Source organism: Tachyglossus aculeatus, chromosome 14, assembly GCF_015852505.1.
Source record: "Tachyglossus aculeatus isolate mTacAcu1 chromosome 14, mTacAcu1.pri, whole genome shotgun sequence".
Classification (NCBI taxonomy): Eukaryota; Metazoa; Chordata; class Mammalia; order Monotremata; family Tachyglossidae; genus Tachyglossus; species Tachyglossus aculeatus.
Genome location: NC_052079.1, coordinates 58,612,730 through 58,628,517, shown reverse-complemented (window position 1 = coordinate 58,628,517; position 15,788 = coordinate 58,612,730). Strand labels below are relative to the sequence as shown.

The following is a 15,788-nucleotide window of genomic DNA, read 5'->3' as shown; positions in this document are numbered from 1 at the left end:
GGCCTAGGGCAGAGCTGGGACTCAAAGCCAAGTCTCTGGACAGGTGGCCTCCCTGGGCTGGGCTGGGCTGGGCGGCGATGCCTGTTTCCACCTCCGGAACCTCCCCTGGTGACACTCAGCCTTTGCTCGAACCCAGAAGGTGGCAGGGCTGCAGGAAGTGGGAGGGGAACTGAGCCGTTGTCGTTGCCGCCACAAGCCTGTGGCTGCAGGTCCCGGGGCTGGCGCCGGCTGGGAGGGAGTGGCTCCGGAGTGGCCCTCTTCTTCCAGCCTGTACTGCCTGCTGTATCCTAACGGCAGGGCGGCCGACTGCTTTCCTCGGGCAGGTGAGTGCCCAGCCTGGGAGCGGGCGGCCCAGTCGTTACGGGGTCAGGACGAGAGCAAGGCCAACCCAAAATGGCTGTTCCCCAAATCCCTCCACTCCCACCACACACACATATCAGGGCCTGGGAGCCGGAGACCAGCAGGCCCAGACAAACAGGGAAGCACATCTCCCCCAGTGCAGGGTGAGCATGGGGTGAGCACAGGGAATCGAGTTCCACAGGGAGCCAAACAACTGAGAGCACTGGTAGGTCCGCAGGACCTGGATCCAAGGACAAGCGTCTGCATTGGGTCACTGGGAGAGAGTCAGGGATGGAGAGGGGAGAGTCAAGGGTGATGGATGGTCTGTGCTGGGGCACTCGGGGAGAGTCGGGTATTGGGCGTCCCAGGCCGAGTCACTGGAGGAAAGTCTGATCTCACACTGCAGAACTTCCTGTCAACAAGTTTTGTTCCTAGGTCAGGGGGAACTTGGGCTTATTGCCTCGTCTGAAACAGTGCTGGGCTGTACTGGGCACCTACTGTGTGGAGAGCACTATACCAGGTGCCTATTGGCTGCAGAGTGCTGTGCTGGGCCCAGTATTGGCTGTACTGGATGCCTGTTGGGTGCAGAGCACTCTATTGGATGCCTACTGTGTACAGAGTGCCAGTATGGGTACCTACTATGTGCAGAGCACTGTACTAGAAGTCTACTGTGTGCAAAGTGCTGTGCTTGGTGCCTACTGTATATAGCACTGTACTGGGCACCTATCATGTGCAGAGCATTGTACCAGGTGCTTACTATGTGTAGAGCACTGCACTGGATGCCTACTGGGTGCAGAGCACTGTACAAGGTGTTTGCTACGTGCAGAGCAATGTACTGGGAGCTCACGTCCTCCTCTGTAAAATGATGCTAACCCCAAGGGATGATGCGAGGACAAGATTGTGTCAAGGGTGGGAAAAGCCAAGCTCGTGGGTCCCAGGGGCCACTCGCTCTGACTGCCTTTCTCATTCCTCGCTTGGAAGCTTTTCCCACGTCAAAAAGCTAGGGACTTTCCGGACATCGATCCCTGGCGAGTGCTTCCCGGTCCCAATTCCCAGGACTGATTCCCGGCCCCAGTTCCTGGCATGGACATCAACCCTCTGTACTTTCTGGCACAGCCCCCGGCGGGCGGCCAGCCCACTGCCTCCGCCGGTGGGGAGCTTAGCCAAGGTAGGCGTCTTCTGGGCCAGGGGTGTTGGGTTGGGGGAATGGCTCTGGCCGGGGCTTTTGGGGGCAGGGGGCAGCTGGGCTGGACCTACAGTCTGGGGCGAAGGGGCCGAGCCTCAGGCCGAGGGCAGGGATCAGTGGACATAAACCCAGTTGCTTTGGACCTGCGAGTGTTTTTCTAAAGTCCACCAGGCTGGTCATGGGCGATTGATTCAGCTTGTGCTCTGTGCCAAGCACTGCACTAAGCACTGGAGTAGACACAAGATGATCTTATTAGGCATGGCCCCGGTTCCACACAAGGCTCAATGTTAATCAAGTTGGACACAGTCCCTATCCCACTCGTGGCTTAATGGAAAGAGCCCGGGTTTGGGAGTCAGAGGTCATGGGTTCTAATCCCGGCTCTGCCGCTTGTCAGCTGTATGACTTTGGGCAAGTCACTTCACTTCTCTGTGCCTCAGTTACCTCATCTGTAAAATGGGGATGAAGGCTGTCCACCCCACATGGGACAACCTGATCACTTTGTATCCCCCCAGCGCTTAGAACAGTGCTTTGTACATAGTAAGTACTTAAAAAATACCATTATTATTATTATTATTATCCCCATCTTATAGATGAGGTAACTGAGGCACAGAGAAGTGAAGTAACTTGCCCAAAGTCACACAGCAGACATATGGTGGAGTGGGCTCGAACAGCAGTCACCATCTGGGCCGGCAGGGGGTGGGGTGGTTCTTGAGAACGCTGAAGGGGAAGTTACAAATGCCGAAAGTTACAGAGGGAACTCTGTCCGGAACCCCCGGACACATCCAATAATAATAATAATAGTATTTGTTGAGCGCTTACTATGTGCCAAGCACTATACTCAGCGCTAGAGTAGATACAAAGTAATCTGTTTCTCCTACGTAGGGCTCACAGCCGTAATCCCCATTTTACAGATGAGGTAACTGAGGCACAGAGAAGTTAAGTGGCTTACTCAAGGTCACACAGCAAACAAATGGCGGATGGGGGATTAGAACTCACATCCTCTGACTCCCAATCCCGGGCTCCTCCCTTCTAGACTGTGAGCCCGTTGTTGGGTGGGGACCGTCTCTATATGTTGCCGACTTGTACTTCCCAAGCGCTTAGTACAGTGCTGTGCGCACAGTAAGTGCTCAATAAATACGATTGAATGAATGAATGAATGAATCCCTGTGTCAAGCCTTGTCCCAAGCCAGAAAACCTGCGAGGCCTGGACAAAGACCTGGACCGAGGGCCCGCCCACCAGCCCAGAGTGGGTTCTGATGCTGCCTTCCTGAATTGCACCTCTTTCCTGCCAATGGCCCCTGCCCCTGCCCTGCCCCAGTCGGAAGCCAGGGTGGCAGCTCATTCATTCATTCATTCATTCATTCATTCAATTGTATGTATTGAGTGCTTACTGTGTGCACAGCACTGTACCAAGCGCTTGGGAGAATACAATATAACAACACACACACATTCCCTACCCACAGTGAGCTCAGAAGTCTAGAGGGGGAAACAGACATTAACAGACATAAATAAATAAATTACAGATATATGCATATGTGCTGTGGGGTTGGGAGGGAGGATGAATGAAGGAGCGAGTCAGGGTGATGCAGAAGGGAGTGGGAGAAGAGGAGAGGAGGGCTTAGGGAAAGTCCAAGTTCACCAGAGGGTGGATGGACAGGCTGGTGGATGGGTGGCCGGGGGCAGGGGTGGTGGATGAGGCTCTGCTCTGTTGGCAGGAGAAAAGAGGAAATACTTGCAGCCCGACTCCCGGAAGGACCCCAAACTGGAGGAACTCCAGAAAGTAATCACTATTCCCTTCACCAGACCCCCCTATGATGCCCCAACCTCCACTGACCACTGTAGACCTCCCCTGGTCCCCCTAATGCCCTCTCACCCCCAACCCCCACTGATTTCCACTGACTTCCACTGACCTCTGTTAATTGCTGTTGACCTCCCCGACCCCTCCTGACCTCCACTGATCTCCATTGACCTCCTCTGACCTCTATTGACTCTCAATGACCCCTGCTGACCTTCCCCAGCCCCCTGGTGAACCCCACTGAACCCCCCAACCTCTTCTGATCCCCTTGACCCCCTACTGATACCCCTGACTTCCGCTGACCTCCGTTGACCTCCCCCAACCCCTGCTGACTCCTCCCACTAGGGGATCTTGGACCAGCTTCCCTCCAGTTTTTTGTTGGGCTCGCAGTCCCAGAACATGGAGGGGAAGGGGAGTGGAGGGGAGTGGGTAGAGCAGGTGTGCAGAAGAGGGCGGTAGCCCTGGGCCAGACACTCGGACCAGCCCTGCCCCGGGTCCACGCAGGTCTTGGTGGACTGGATCAACTCGGCCCTGCGCCCTGAACACATTGTTGTACGCAGCCTGGAGGAGGACCTGTTCGATGGGCTTGTGTTGCATCACCTCCTGCGTAAGACCCCAGCTCCTGTTCTTCTGTTCTTCTCTTCCCTTCTCCCTTCCCTTCCCCTCCCCTTTCCATTCTAGTCTCTTCTCTTTTAGAGAAGACCCTGCTCCCCTAGAGGCCGGTCAGGAAGCAACTACCCTGGACCTAGGGAACCAGGTTCCCAGCTCCTATGCAGGCCGGCCGGGAAGTGGTTACCCTGGCCTCTGGGCCCAGACTCAGGGTCCCCCGTCCCCTTGCAGGCCAGTCAGGAAGCGACTACCCCGGCACCCACACCTGCCCCCGAGTCCCCTACAGGGTGTCCACTGAGTAGCACGGCCTGGGGCAGAGAGCTTGGGAGACTGGAGGCCCGAGTTCTTGTCTCAGCTCTGCCCCTGGCCTGCAGCATGACCATGGACAATCAATCAATCAATCAATCGTATTTATTGAGCGCTTACTGTGTGCAGAGCACTGTACTAAGCGCTTGGGAAGTACAAGTTGGCAACATATAGAGACAGTCCCTACCCAACAGTGGGCTCTCTGGGCCTCGCAGTGCGACCCTGGGGAGGGGATCAGTCTGACTTTTCCAGGGCTGGCAAAGTTCTGCGGGGTCATGACTGCTGCTCCCTTTTCTCCAGCCACTCACCCACCGCCCCCAGAAACGTGATTTTGGGTCACGCCCGGGGGAGGCTGGGGCTAATTCTTTCCCCCCGCCCCCAGAGCGACTGGGGGGGATCAAGTTGGACGTGGAGGAGATCGCGCTGACGACGGACAACCAGAGGCGGAAACTGGCCACTGTCCTGGACGCCGTGAGCCGGTGCCTGCCAGAGGCGGAGAGGGCCAGCAAGTGGAGTGTGGAAGGTGCCAGGGACTCGGGGGCGCGGCCAGCAGGGGGCGTTCCGGGAGCAGTGGGGCGCACACACCACCAGGGACCTGGAAACCAGCCAGTAGGGGGCGCGCAGCCAGCAATTATTCAATCAATCAATCAATCGTATTTATTGAGCGCTTACTGTGTGCAGAGCACTGTACTAAGCGCTTGGGAAGTGAGCGCGCGCAGCCAGTGGAGGGGCGCACATCCCGCAGGGGGCGCGCAGCCAGCAGGGGGGGCACGCACCAGCGGGGGCTTCACTGGGAAGCAGCGTGGCTTCATTCATTCAATCGGATTTATCGAGCGCTTACTGTGTGCAGAGCACTGTACTAAGCGCTTAGGAAGTACAAGTCGGCAACATATAGAGACGGTCCCCACCCAACAACGGGCTCACAGTCTAGAAGGGAGGAGCCCGGGATTGGGAGTCAGAGGATGTGAGTTCTAATCGCCCATCCGCCATTTGTTTGCTGTGCGACCTTGAGTAAGCCACTTAACTTCTCTGTGCCTCAGTTACCTCATCTGTAAAATGGGGTTTAAGACTGTGAGCCCCGCGTAGGAGAAACGGATTACTTTGTATCTACTCTAGCGCTGAGTATAGTGCTTGGCACATATAAGCGCTTAACAAATACTATTATTATTGTTATTATTACTCACATCCAGCAGGGAGGCCCACAACCAACCAGGGGGCACGCAGCCAGCAAAGGTGGTGCATAGCCAGAAAGGAGCGCACATAGCTGTTCCCCAGCCTGAGCCTCCTGCCATGTTCACCTTAGCCAAAGCCTTAGGAGTCCGAGGGCCAATCCTCTCTGAACTTTGCCGGACGAGGAATCAGAGGCAGAGACGCCCAGAAACAGAGGGAGACGCCCAGAGTTGAGAAAGTAGAGGGAGATGGGGTCTCAGAGGAAGAGAAACAGAAAAGAAACGAGGAGACAAGAGTCAGTTAATGGATTAGCCCAAGGCAACAAAACTGTGGTCAGTCAGTGGACCTGGAGGTTCTCCCGGTTCCCTTATATAGATGCCCTCCTTCCAGCATTAGTTCCTGCGGTGTGCAGGGTGCTGTACTGAGCGCCTGCTGTGTGCGGAGAGCTATGTTGAGGGCCTGGGAGAGTACAACAGGTTTAAAGGCCCCAGCCTTTGCCCTCGAGGCTCTCCTCGTCCAGTGGGGCAAGGAGACAGATGATCCCGGGGATTTGCCGACCTTTTTGTTGGGGGGCAGGGTGGCTCAAAGTCGAGACAGGAGTTGGTGCTCAGATGAACAAACTTGCTCACGCTCTGTTAGAGGGGAGGCATTCGCGGAAGACTTCTTGGAGGCGGTGCAGTGCCCAGCGACTTTGGAGCTGGGGAGGACTGGGTCTGGGTTGGGGGCAGGGGACAGGAGCTCCTTATTGGAGGGTCCCAGGCAGGGAGCTGGCCCGCCCCCACCGTGGTCTGCCCCTGCCGCAGTCCGCCCCTGAAACAGCCATCTAACCGTCCCCATTAGCCATCTTCGGCAAAGACCTCCTAGCCACCCTGCACCTCCTGGTGGCCCTGGCCTGCCACTTCTGCCCGCAACTGGCCCTCCCGTCCGGAGTCCGGGTGGAGGTTCTTCTTGTCGAGGTAACCGTGCCCCCCCCTCCCTTCCAACCTCCGGGGGTCTCGAGTCCAGCCCCCCTTTTCCTCCCCTCCCCACCCCCCTTCTCCCCCGAGGCCCCAAGTCCCGCCCCCCTCCCCATCCCCATCCCCATCCCCATTCCTCCTGGGTCCCGAGTCCACCCCAACACCGCCCCGGGCACCGTCAGTGTGGCCGGCCAGCCGGCCCCAGCCTCTCCCGTCTCTCTTCCATCTCTCCGGTGGGCGGCAGAGAGCACGGAGCGGGCTGAAGTCGGAGAAGGTGGTGGAGCAGATCACGGCCTGCAGGTGCGGCTCGGAGGCGGAGGCGGGGGGGGGGGGTGCTCAACTGGCCAGACAAACCAGTCACCCCAGCCTGCTCGCCTGAGTAGGAGCAGGCTGGGTGGCGGGGGGTGGGTCAGGAGCTAGAGGCACACAGGGTGGAGGTAGGCAAAGGATCGCGGGATCGGAAAATGTAGCACTTAGCACAGTGCTCTGCACCCAGTAAGCATTCAGTAGAGACTATTTATTTATATTAATGACTGCCTCCCCCTCTAGACTGTAACTTCGTTGTGGGCAGGTAATGTGTTTGTTTATTGTTATATTGTACTCTCCTGAGAGCTTAGTACAGTGCTCTGCACACATTAAGCGCTCAGTAAATTCAAGTGACTGACTGACGACTGATTGACTGGATCCTCCATCTCTTTTATCTTACTGCTGACATCTCCTGCACCCTCTGCATCTGTTCTGGAATTCCCTCCCCCTTCCTATCGGACAGACAATTACTCCCCCCACGTTCAAAGCCTTACTGAAAGCCCATCTCTTCCAAGAGGCCTTCCCCAACTAAGCCCTCATTTCCTGCTCTGCCACTTCCTTCTGCAGTCAACTCTGCACTCGGATCTATTCCTCTTAAGCGCTTTGTTTTTCACCCCACCCCCAAAGCACTTATGTGCACATCCTTAATTTATTTTTAATATCTGTCTCCCCCACTAGACTGTCATCTCCTTGTGTCTACCAACTCTGTTATATCATACTCTCCCAAGCTCTTAGTACTGCACTCGGCACACAATAAGTGCTTACTAAATACCATTCATTGATTAATTGATGTGATGACTGGACTTTTCTCAAGTCCCTTTTTTATGTTATTCATTAAACACTATGTGTCGAGCTCTGTTCTACATGCTGGGGTAGATACAAATTTATCAGGTCTGACACGGTTCCTGTCCCACATGGGGCTCACAGTCTAAGTAGGAGGGAGTAGGATTGAATTGCCATTTTGCAGTTGTGGAAACTGAGGCCCTTGCCATCCCTTGTCCTCTCATAAAACCCCAAAATCGGGAGGTGCTCCGCAAACCCTCCAGATTTTCACCTGGGGTCCTGCTCTTGGCTGGAAGCCCCCATGTGGGACAGGAACTGTTGTCTGACCTGATAAATTTGTATACACCAGCACGTAGCACAGTGTAAGCATTTATTGAATACCATAAAACAAACCACAAGAACAGACGGACATGGGCCCTGCCCCTTGTTCTGGCTCACCATCTAGAAGGGAGGCAGAGGGAGGATCTTAGCCCCATTGTACAGAGAAGGAAACTGAGGCCCCAGATATGGACTTGGCCCCGGTTGCCCAGCGGGCAGGGGACGGAGCTGAGGGCAGGACCAGGATTAGAATCTAGTACCTGGAGTTCCCTCCATGGCGTACCTCGCTGGGCTGTGACCCCTACACTTGCTGTGTCACCGGCAGCTGGCGAAGAGGCTTGGAGTACAACTGACCCTCGGACAGGGGCAGGCCCTTTGTTTGATCAGTTCCACTGATGAGAAGCAGCATGGCCAGGTGGAAAGAACACGGACTGGGAGTCAGAGGTCCTGAGTTCTAATCCTGGCTCTGCCAATTGCTTGCTGTTTGACCTTGGGCAAGTCACTTCTCTTCTCTGTGCCTCAGTTATCCTGTTTTCCCTCCTACTTAGACTGTGAGCCCTAGGTGGGACAGGGACCATGTCCAACCTGATTAACTTGTATATACCCCAGCTCTTAGAAAAGTATTTGACACATAGTAAGCACTTAACAAATGCCTTAAAACAAACAAAACAATGGGCATCTTCCATGGTACCATGAGGTGGATGGCTGGGGACCCGCAGCTTGTCCAGATGGTCTGGCCTTGGCCACCACCACCAGGGCTTCTGGGTAGTAAGAGTCCTGCTATCTGGGCCTTCCACTTCCACTTTTGCCTTTTTCTTTCCACTTGTGTCTTTCAGAGAGGATGCGGGGAAGGCATCGAGTAAGTTCCTGTTCTTAGATGGGAGCATTTCCCCCTGGACTTGGTCGCCCGTGTCCCGCGATGGGAGAGGGCCGGCCGATCTGCCCCACGTCCCATCCATCCATCATCCATAGCGGTGCTGAACCGGCTTCTCGGGGAATGGGCGAGGGCTTGCCAGGAGGGGCGAGACTCTCCCGTCACAGCGGGGGGAGGGGTTCCTAAGCCCAGAGGCAGAGGGCTGGATTGAAAGAACAAACGAACGAGCCCCGGGGATCCCAGCCCCAGCAATAGGCAGGAGGGTCTCTCCTGAGGCTGCCTCCAGCAACAATAATGCTAATAATATTTACGGTACTTGTTAAGCACTTACTATGTGCCAAGCACTGTTCTAAGTGCTGGGGTAAATACAAGCTGTTCAGGTTGGACACAGTTCCTGTCCTATGTGGGGCTCACACTCTTCACCCCCATTTTACAGGTGAGGGAACTGAGGCTCAAAGAAGCAAAGTGACTTTCTCAAGGTCATACAGCGGACATATGGTGGAGCTGGGATTAAAACCTATGTCCTTCTGACTCCCAGGCCCGGGCTCTATCCACTAAGCCATGAGCCATCATTTGATCGATTTGTCCATTAGTGATGGTCACTGGACGCCGACTGTGGGCAGAACATCAGACTGAGCACTTGGGAGAGAGCCAGAGGCGGGGAGGTCAGAGGCCATGGCCCCTTAGAGGGACTCCTTCCCTTAATGGCCTGAGATGGGCTGGTCCAGGCCTGATGGAGAGCAGAACTGCCAGGTCTACCCCATCTGCCCCACCGTCCGCCCCATCCGTGCCACCTTCTGAGCAGGGGGTGGTTGTGGGGGTTGATCTGGGCTGCTGCAGGTGCAATTGGTTTCATGGAGAAGGACTCGTGCTGGGCAGTGAGAACGGAGCAGGGCCCATAGAATCCCGAGGGCAGACATCTTAGGGCCACTGTCTTTGCAGGCATTGACGTCTTTGAAGAGCTGCTCAAACACGCCCCTGACAAAGTGCAGCATGTCAAGGAGGTAGGGGATATAATACTATAATAATAATAATGGCATTTATCAAGCGCTTACTATGTGCGAAGCACTGTTCTAAGCGCTGGGGAGATTACAAGGTGTTCAGGTTGTCCCACATGGGGCTCACAGTCTTAATCCCCATTTTACAGATGAGGTACTGAGGCCCAGAGAAGTGAAGTGACTTGCCCAAAGTCACACAGCTGACAATTGGTGGAGTCGGGATTTGAACCCCTGGGAATTCGACGGGAGGAGAAAATGGGGATTTGAGGCTCACGGCTTCTGTCTCGTCCCCGCAGGTGATTGTTCAGTTCATCAACCAAAAAATGCAGAACCTGGGGCTGGCGGTCAGTGATCTGGAAACCCAGGTAGGCATGTCCAGCAGGTCAGGGGGTCAGGGACGCCTGGCCTGGCCTGCTCTGGGCCCGGAGAGCTTGTCCTTCCAGGCTGACAGCAGTTGCTTCCTCCCCTCATGACCTTCGCTCCCACCCCAACCCGGGTTTCAGCTTGGAAGAAGCCAGAAGGCAGGAACAATTGGAGAGATTTTGTGGGTAGAGAAGTAGCATGGCCTAGTGGAAAGAGCACGGGCCTGGTAGTTAGAGGACTAGGGTACTAATCCCAGCTGTGCCAAATGCTGGCTGTGTGACTTTGGGCTACTTAACTTCTCTTTGCCTTAGGTCTCCTGTTCTCCCTCCTACTTAGACTGTGAGCCCCATGCAGGACAAGGATTGTGTCCAATCTAATTCACTTGTATCTACCCCAGCAGTTAGAACAGTGTTTGATACATAGTAAGCAATTAACATATACCAAAAAGAGAGGGAAGCATAGCTTCTTGAGTCATAGCAGTGTCTGGCTAGCACTCCCTCCACACCTCCGCTAAATCTCTTGGCCATCAGCCAAGGTAGCCCAAGATAACAAGGGTCCGAGGATTCATTTTAGCGATGCTAGAAGATTACAGAGAAGCAGCAGACATGTGTTTGAATCAGTGCAGTTCCATCTGACTGAGCCTAGCCAGTTTAAGAGCTTGGGTCTAAGTGTTCATTTGTATTTTGAGCATCATGCACGAAGGGGAAGTTTTAACTATGTACCTGACCAGCAATAAAAAATAAAGGAAAATTCCGTAATCCTTTGCCTCCTGTATATGCTGCCCGTGACTCTAGCTTTCATCCCTTTCTCTGCCACTTTCTCTTTCTCTTCACCTGCCTCTCTCCCTCTCTCCTTCCTGCCCCCTAAAAGATCACATCATTGATGTGGTTGGTGGGTTTTCCCAGATGATAATAGATCCAAAGATTTCTGAATACTCTTGTATGTGGTTTGCCATTTGCAGGAGACACAAAAGAAGGGAAGCCTCACATCTGCCTACCTGCTTTTCTCTTTCTGTCTACACATTATCATCACCATCTTCATCAACAGTAGATCCCTGCCTTCAAGTACCTTCTGGTCTACTGTGTGCAGAGCACTGTGCTGAGCACTTGGGAAGGGACAATAGAGTTAGCAGATATGATTGTTTCTCTCCTAGAGCTTGCAGTCTACTGTGTGCAGAGCACTGTACTGAGCCCTTGGGAGAGGACAATAGAATTAGTGGAGAAGATCCCTGCTCTCCAGGAGATGACAGCCTACTGTGTGCAGAGCACTGCACTGAGTGCCTGGGAGAGTACAATAGAGTAAGTAGACATGATCCCTGCCCTTGAGGAGTTTCCAGTTTCCAGTGTGAAGAGCGCTATTCTGAGCAGCTGGGAGAGGACACTAGAGTTAGCAGACACAATCTCTGCCCTTGAGGAGATTACAATCTACTATGTGCAGAGCACTGTAACTGAGCGCTTGGGAGAGGACAAAAGAGTTAGCAGAGAGAGCCTTCTCTCTCCCCTTCCCCTGTCAAACCATTAATTATCTTCCCTTGAACTGGTAGTCAATTGTATTTATTGAGCACTTACTGTGTGCAGAGCACTGTACTAAGCTCTTGGGAGAGTAATAATAATAATAATGATAATAACTTTGGTATTTATTAAGGGCTTACTATGTGCCTAGCACTATTCTAAGCACGGGGGTAGATACAAGGTAATCAGGTTGGACACAGTCCATGTCTCACATGGGGCTCACAGTCTTAATCCCCATTTTACAGATGAGGTAACTGAGTCACAGAGAAGCAAAGTGATTTGCCCAACAAGGTCACACAGCAGACAAGTGATGGAGCCGGAATTAGAATCTGTTGCCTAATTGTACTTTACAAGTGCTTAGTACAGTGCTCTGCACACAGTAAGTGCTCAATAAATACGATTGAATGAATGAATGAAAGAACCCAGGTGTCTGATCCCCGGGTCCTTGCTCTATCCAGTAGGCCATGCTGCTTAATTATAACAATATCCCAGACACATTACCTGTCCACAACGAGTCTAGAGCTGGTAGTGTTGCTTGGTGGATTCTGACAGAGTTATTGCAACATTGCTGGGGACTGGATTTTAGAGCTATCAAACAAAAGAGATACAGGGCAGACTAATGGGATGAGAATTTCCCTTGAAAATCCAATCTCCCATTCGGTGGGGCTGAAGCAGGTGGAAAGATGATTTGCGGGCAGTTGGCGGGGCAGGGGTGGTGGCAGGAGTCTCTTGGCCTTGGCCAGAGGAACAGGAACATGTTCCCATGACGGACAGATGGGCAGGTGGACAGATGGATGGACAGGGTTACCGGTGTGATGTCCCCTGTCCGTTTTCAGGAGGAAAATCCTTTTATAATCAATCAATCAATTGTATTTATTGAGCACTAACTGTGTGCAGAGCACTGTACTAAGCGCTTGGGAAGTACAAGTTGGCAACATATAGAGACAGTCCCTACCCAACAGTGGTTTTATAATTGACAGTCGCCCCTGCTCCCCGAGAAGCCTTGTGCCATTTTTTTGGATGGAGTGGGGGGTCTGGAGTCCGTGTCTTTCCCTGCCCAAATGAAGGCAGAGTCCCCCGTCCCCCCCAAGCCCCACCCCCACACCCCCCGCTCGGGTCATGGCTCCCTGAGCTGGTCATTTTGCAGTTTGCAGATGGTGTTATCCTGCTCTTGTTGATCGGACAACTGGAAGGCTTTTTTCTGAACCTGAAGGACTTTTTCCTCAAGCCCAGCAACTCCGAAGAAATGGTAGGCTCGCCTGAACTCTGCGGTAAAGGGGGAAGGGATCAACCAGCCGTCCGTCAGTCAGTCAGTGGGATTCTCTGAGCCCCTCCTGTGTCCTGTGACCCAGCACCGACCACTAGAGAAGCAGCACGGCCTAGTGGATAGTGCACGGGTCTGGGCATCAGAAGGACCTAGCTTCTAATCCCAGCTCCATCACACGTCTGCCGTGTGACCTCGGTCGAGTCACTTCACTTCATTTCGGGCGAGTCACTTCATTTCTCTGTGCCTCAGTTCCCTCATCTGTCAAATGGGGTTGAAGACTGGGAGCCCCACGTGGGACAGGGACTGTGTCCAGCCTGATTAGCTTGTAGCTACCCCAGCGTTTAGGACAGTGCTTGACACAGAGTAAGCACTTACAAATACCATCATTATTATTATTTTTATTATTGTTAGACCCTGACTCACCGGGATACGGGGTGGCCATCCCTTTCATCTGATAATAACGATGGCACTTATGAAGCACAGACTCTGTGCCGAACTCTGCGCCATCCCCGGAGAAGCCCTGTGTGCGCAGGGTGCTAGACTGGGTGCTCGGAGGGCTGTGGTCCCGGGCCCGGCGCCGGCAGGAGGTTCAGCACAGCAAAGGGCCCTGGGGGGACTGGGACATCCTCCAGAAGCCCCCCAGGGGTTTCCTTGGAGGAGAGAGGAGCATGGAGGGACCCCCCCCCTCCCATCCTATGTTCAGCTCGGCCGGGCTTGTGTCATAAACCGGAGTTTGTACTGGGCCGAGAGTGATTCCCTGACCTCGCCTCTCCTCTCCAGAGTGGAGCATCTGGGTCTTCACGGGTCACTCCGGGGGCTGGGGAGTCAGTGACTTCATGGCTCCTCTGGGGGTGCAGAGGGGAGTCAGTGTCCTCGGAGGCCCTTCTGGGGTGCAGGGTGGGGGTCGCGGGTCAGCGGTCGTCCTGAAGGGTCCCTGTGCCGGCAGGTGCACAATGTGACCCTGGCCCTGCAGCTGATGAAGGAGCTGGGCCTGTTGGACTTCCCGATCCAGCCCACAGGTCAGTCGGCGTTTCGGCCGGAGCCAGACCTCAATCGGGGAATGACGGCCGCCCGTCAGCGGGGGCCCAGGTCGCCTCGGCTCTGCTCAGATTCTGTTGGGAGATTTTGTTGGGGGTGGCGCCCCGCCTATGTCCCCCCCTCCCCCCGCAACCCTTCCCAGCCTGGCTGTCCTTCAGGGCCCTGCTCGTATCCTGGGATGGCAGGAGGTCTCGGGGAGGAGCCCTCTGTGGGGAGGGGGAGGCCAGAGGATTCCTGATGGGGGCGGGAGGCTGGGAGACCCCCTGGGGCGGGGGAGTCAAGGGATTGACGGCAACCCCCCCTCCCCCGCGTGTCTGCAGACGTGGTGAGCGGGGACACGAATAGCACACTGCGTGTGCTGTACTGCCTCTTCGCCAAGCACCGGCTCAGCCTGGACAACGACGAGGGGCTGGGCAAGGACGGCGGGCCCAGCCGAGCAGGGAGCTAGGCCCTCCCTGGGGACGGGCGCGGGACGCAGACTTTCCGGAACAGCTCCACTTTCAGGACCTGGGGCGCCTGGCGGGGGGGGGGGGGGAGAAGAATTCCTGGAGGGAGGGAGCAGAGCTCTGAATAAATATACTTCGTAGTTTTCTACAGAGCTTTTTTTCCTCCAGTTCTTTCGCTTGAGGATACTAAGGCCCAGAGAGGGCCAGGGACTGGGCTGAGGTCACACAGCACAGTGAGGTCTCACTGTGCCTCTATCTCGCCTATCTCGCCGCCGACCCCTAGCTCTCGTCCTACCTCTGGCCCGGAATGCCCTCCCTACTGAAATCCGCCAAATAATCACTTTTCCCCCGTTCAAAGCCCCACTGAAGGCGAACCTCCTCCAAGAGACCTTCCCATACTAAGCCCCCTTTTCCTTAGCTTCCCCTCTATTCCGCGTCACTTTGACTTGCTTCCTTTGCTCTTCCTCCCCTCTCCCAGCCCCACAACACTTACGTATATATGTATATATCTATAATTCTATTTATATTGATGCCTGTTTACTTGCTTTGATGTCTGTCTCCTACCATCTAGACTGCAAGCCCGGTGTGGGCAGGGATTGTCTCTCTTTATTGCTATATTGTACTTTCCAAGCGCTTAGTACAGTGCCCTGCATGAGAAGCATCGTGGCTTAGTGGAAAGCAGAGCACGGGCTTGGGAGTCAGAGGTCGTGGGTTCTCATCCCGACTCCATCACTTAGCTCTGTGACTTTGGGCAAGTCACTTAACTTCTCTGTGCCTCAGTGACCTCATCTGCAAAATGGGGATTGACTGTGAGCCCCATGTGGGACTACCTGATTACCTTGTATCTATCCCGGCGCTCAGAACAGTGCTTGGCACATAGGAAGCACTTAACAAATACCATCATTGCTATTAATATCTATTATTAAATACGAATGAATGAATGAATAAATGAATGAATGAATGAATGAATGAACAGCAGGCCACTGCAGAGCTGGGACTAGAAACAGGGTCTCGCAACTCCCGGTCCTGGTGTGTGTCTGTCCCTCCTCCCTCCTCTTTCTCTTTCTCCCCCTCGCTCCCTCTCTTCCTCCCTCCCCTCCTCCCCTCTTTTCCTGGAGGGCAGCAGTTCCCAGCACAGAGAGTGCCTAGAACAGCCCTCTGCACATAGTAGGAACCCAGTCCAGCCAGCTGGTTGTGAGCAGAACGTGACTGTGGTTGTAGTGTGCTTCTCCAAGTGTTTAATACAGTGCTCTGCATATAGTAAGTTCTCAATAAATACGATTGACTAACCAGACCCCCAGAAGAGCACTCTGCACACAGTGGGCACCGATAACAGCACCCTCTACACAGGAGTTACCCGGAAAAGGACCAGTCAGTCAGTCGTCAGTCAGTTGTATTTACTGAGCGCTTACTGTGTGCACAGTACTGCACTAAGCACTTGGAAGAGTACTATATAACAATAAACAGGCACATTCCCTGCCCACAACGAGCTTACAGTCTAGGGGGGCTCACACAACTTCAAA

General features: G+C 54.2%; 1 protein-coding gene across 1 annotated transcript; it reads left to right on the top strand.

Moving 5' to 3' along the window:
• Positions 1-256: 256 nt before the first annotated feature.
• PARVG (parvin gamma) lies at positions 257-14,332 on the top strand. Its single transcript, XM_038756786.1, has 13 exons — positions 257-323; positions 1,321-1,507; positions 3,241-3,305; positions 3,825-3,927; positions 4,618-4,758; positions 6,246-6,361; positions 6,606-6,661; positions 8,605-8,627; positions 9,585-9,646; positions 9,937-10,005; positions 12,662-12,763; positions 13,728-13,800; positions 14,140-14,332. The coding sequence occupies exons 2-13, from the start codon at positions 1,423-1,425 to the stop codon at positions 14,265-14,267; spliced, it is 1,023 nt and encodes a 340-aa protein (XP_038612714.1). The 5' UTR covers positions 257-323; positions 1,321-1,422; the 3' UTR covers positions 14,268-14,332.
• The last annotated feature ends 1,456 nt before the right edge of the window (positions 14,333-15,788 follow it).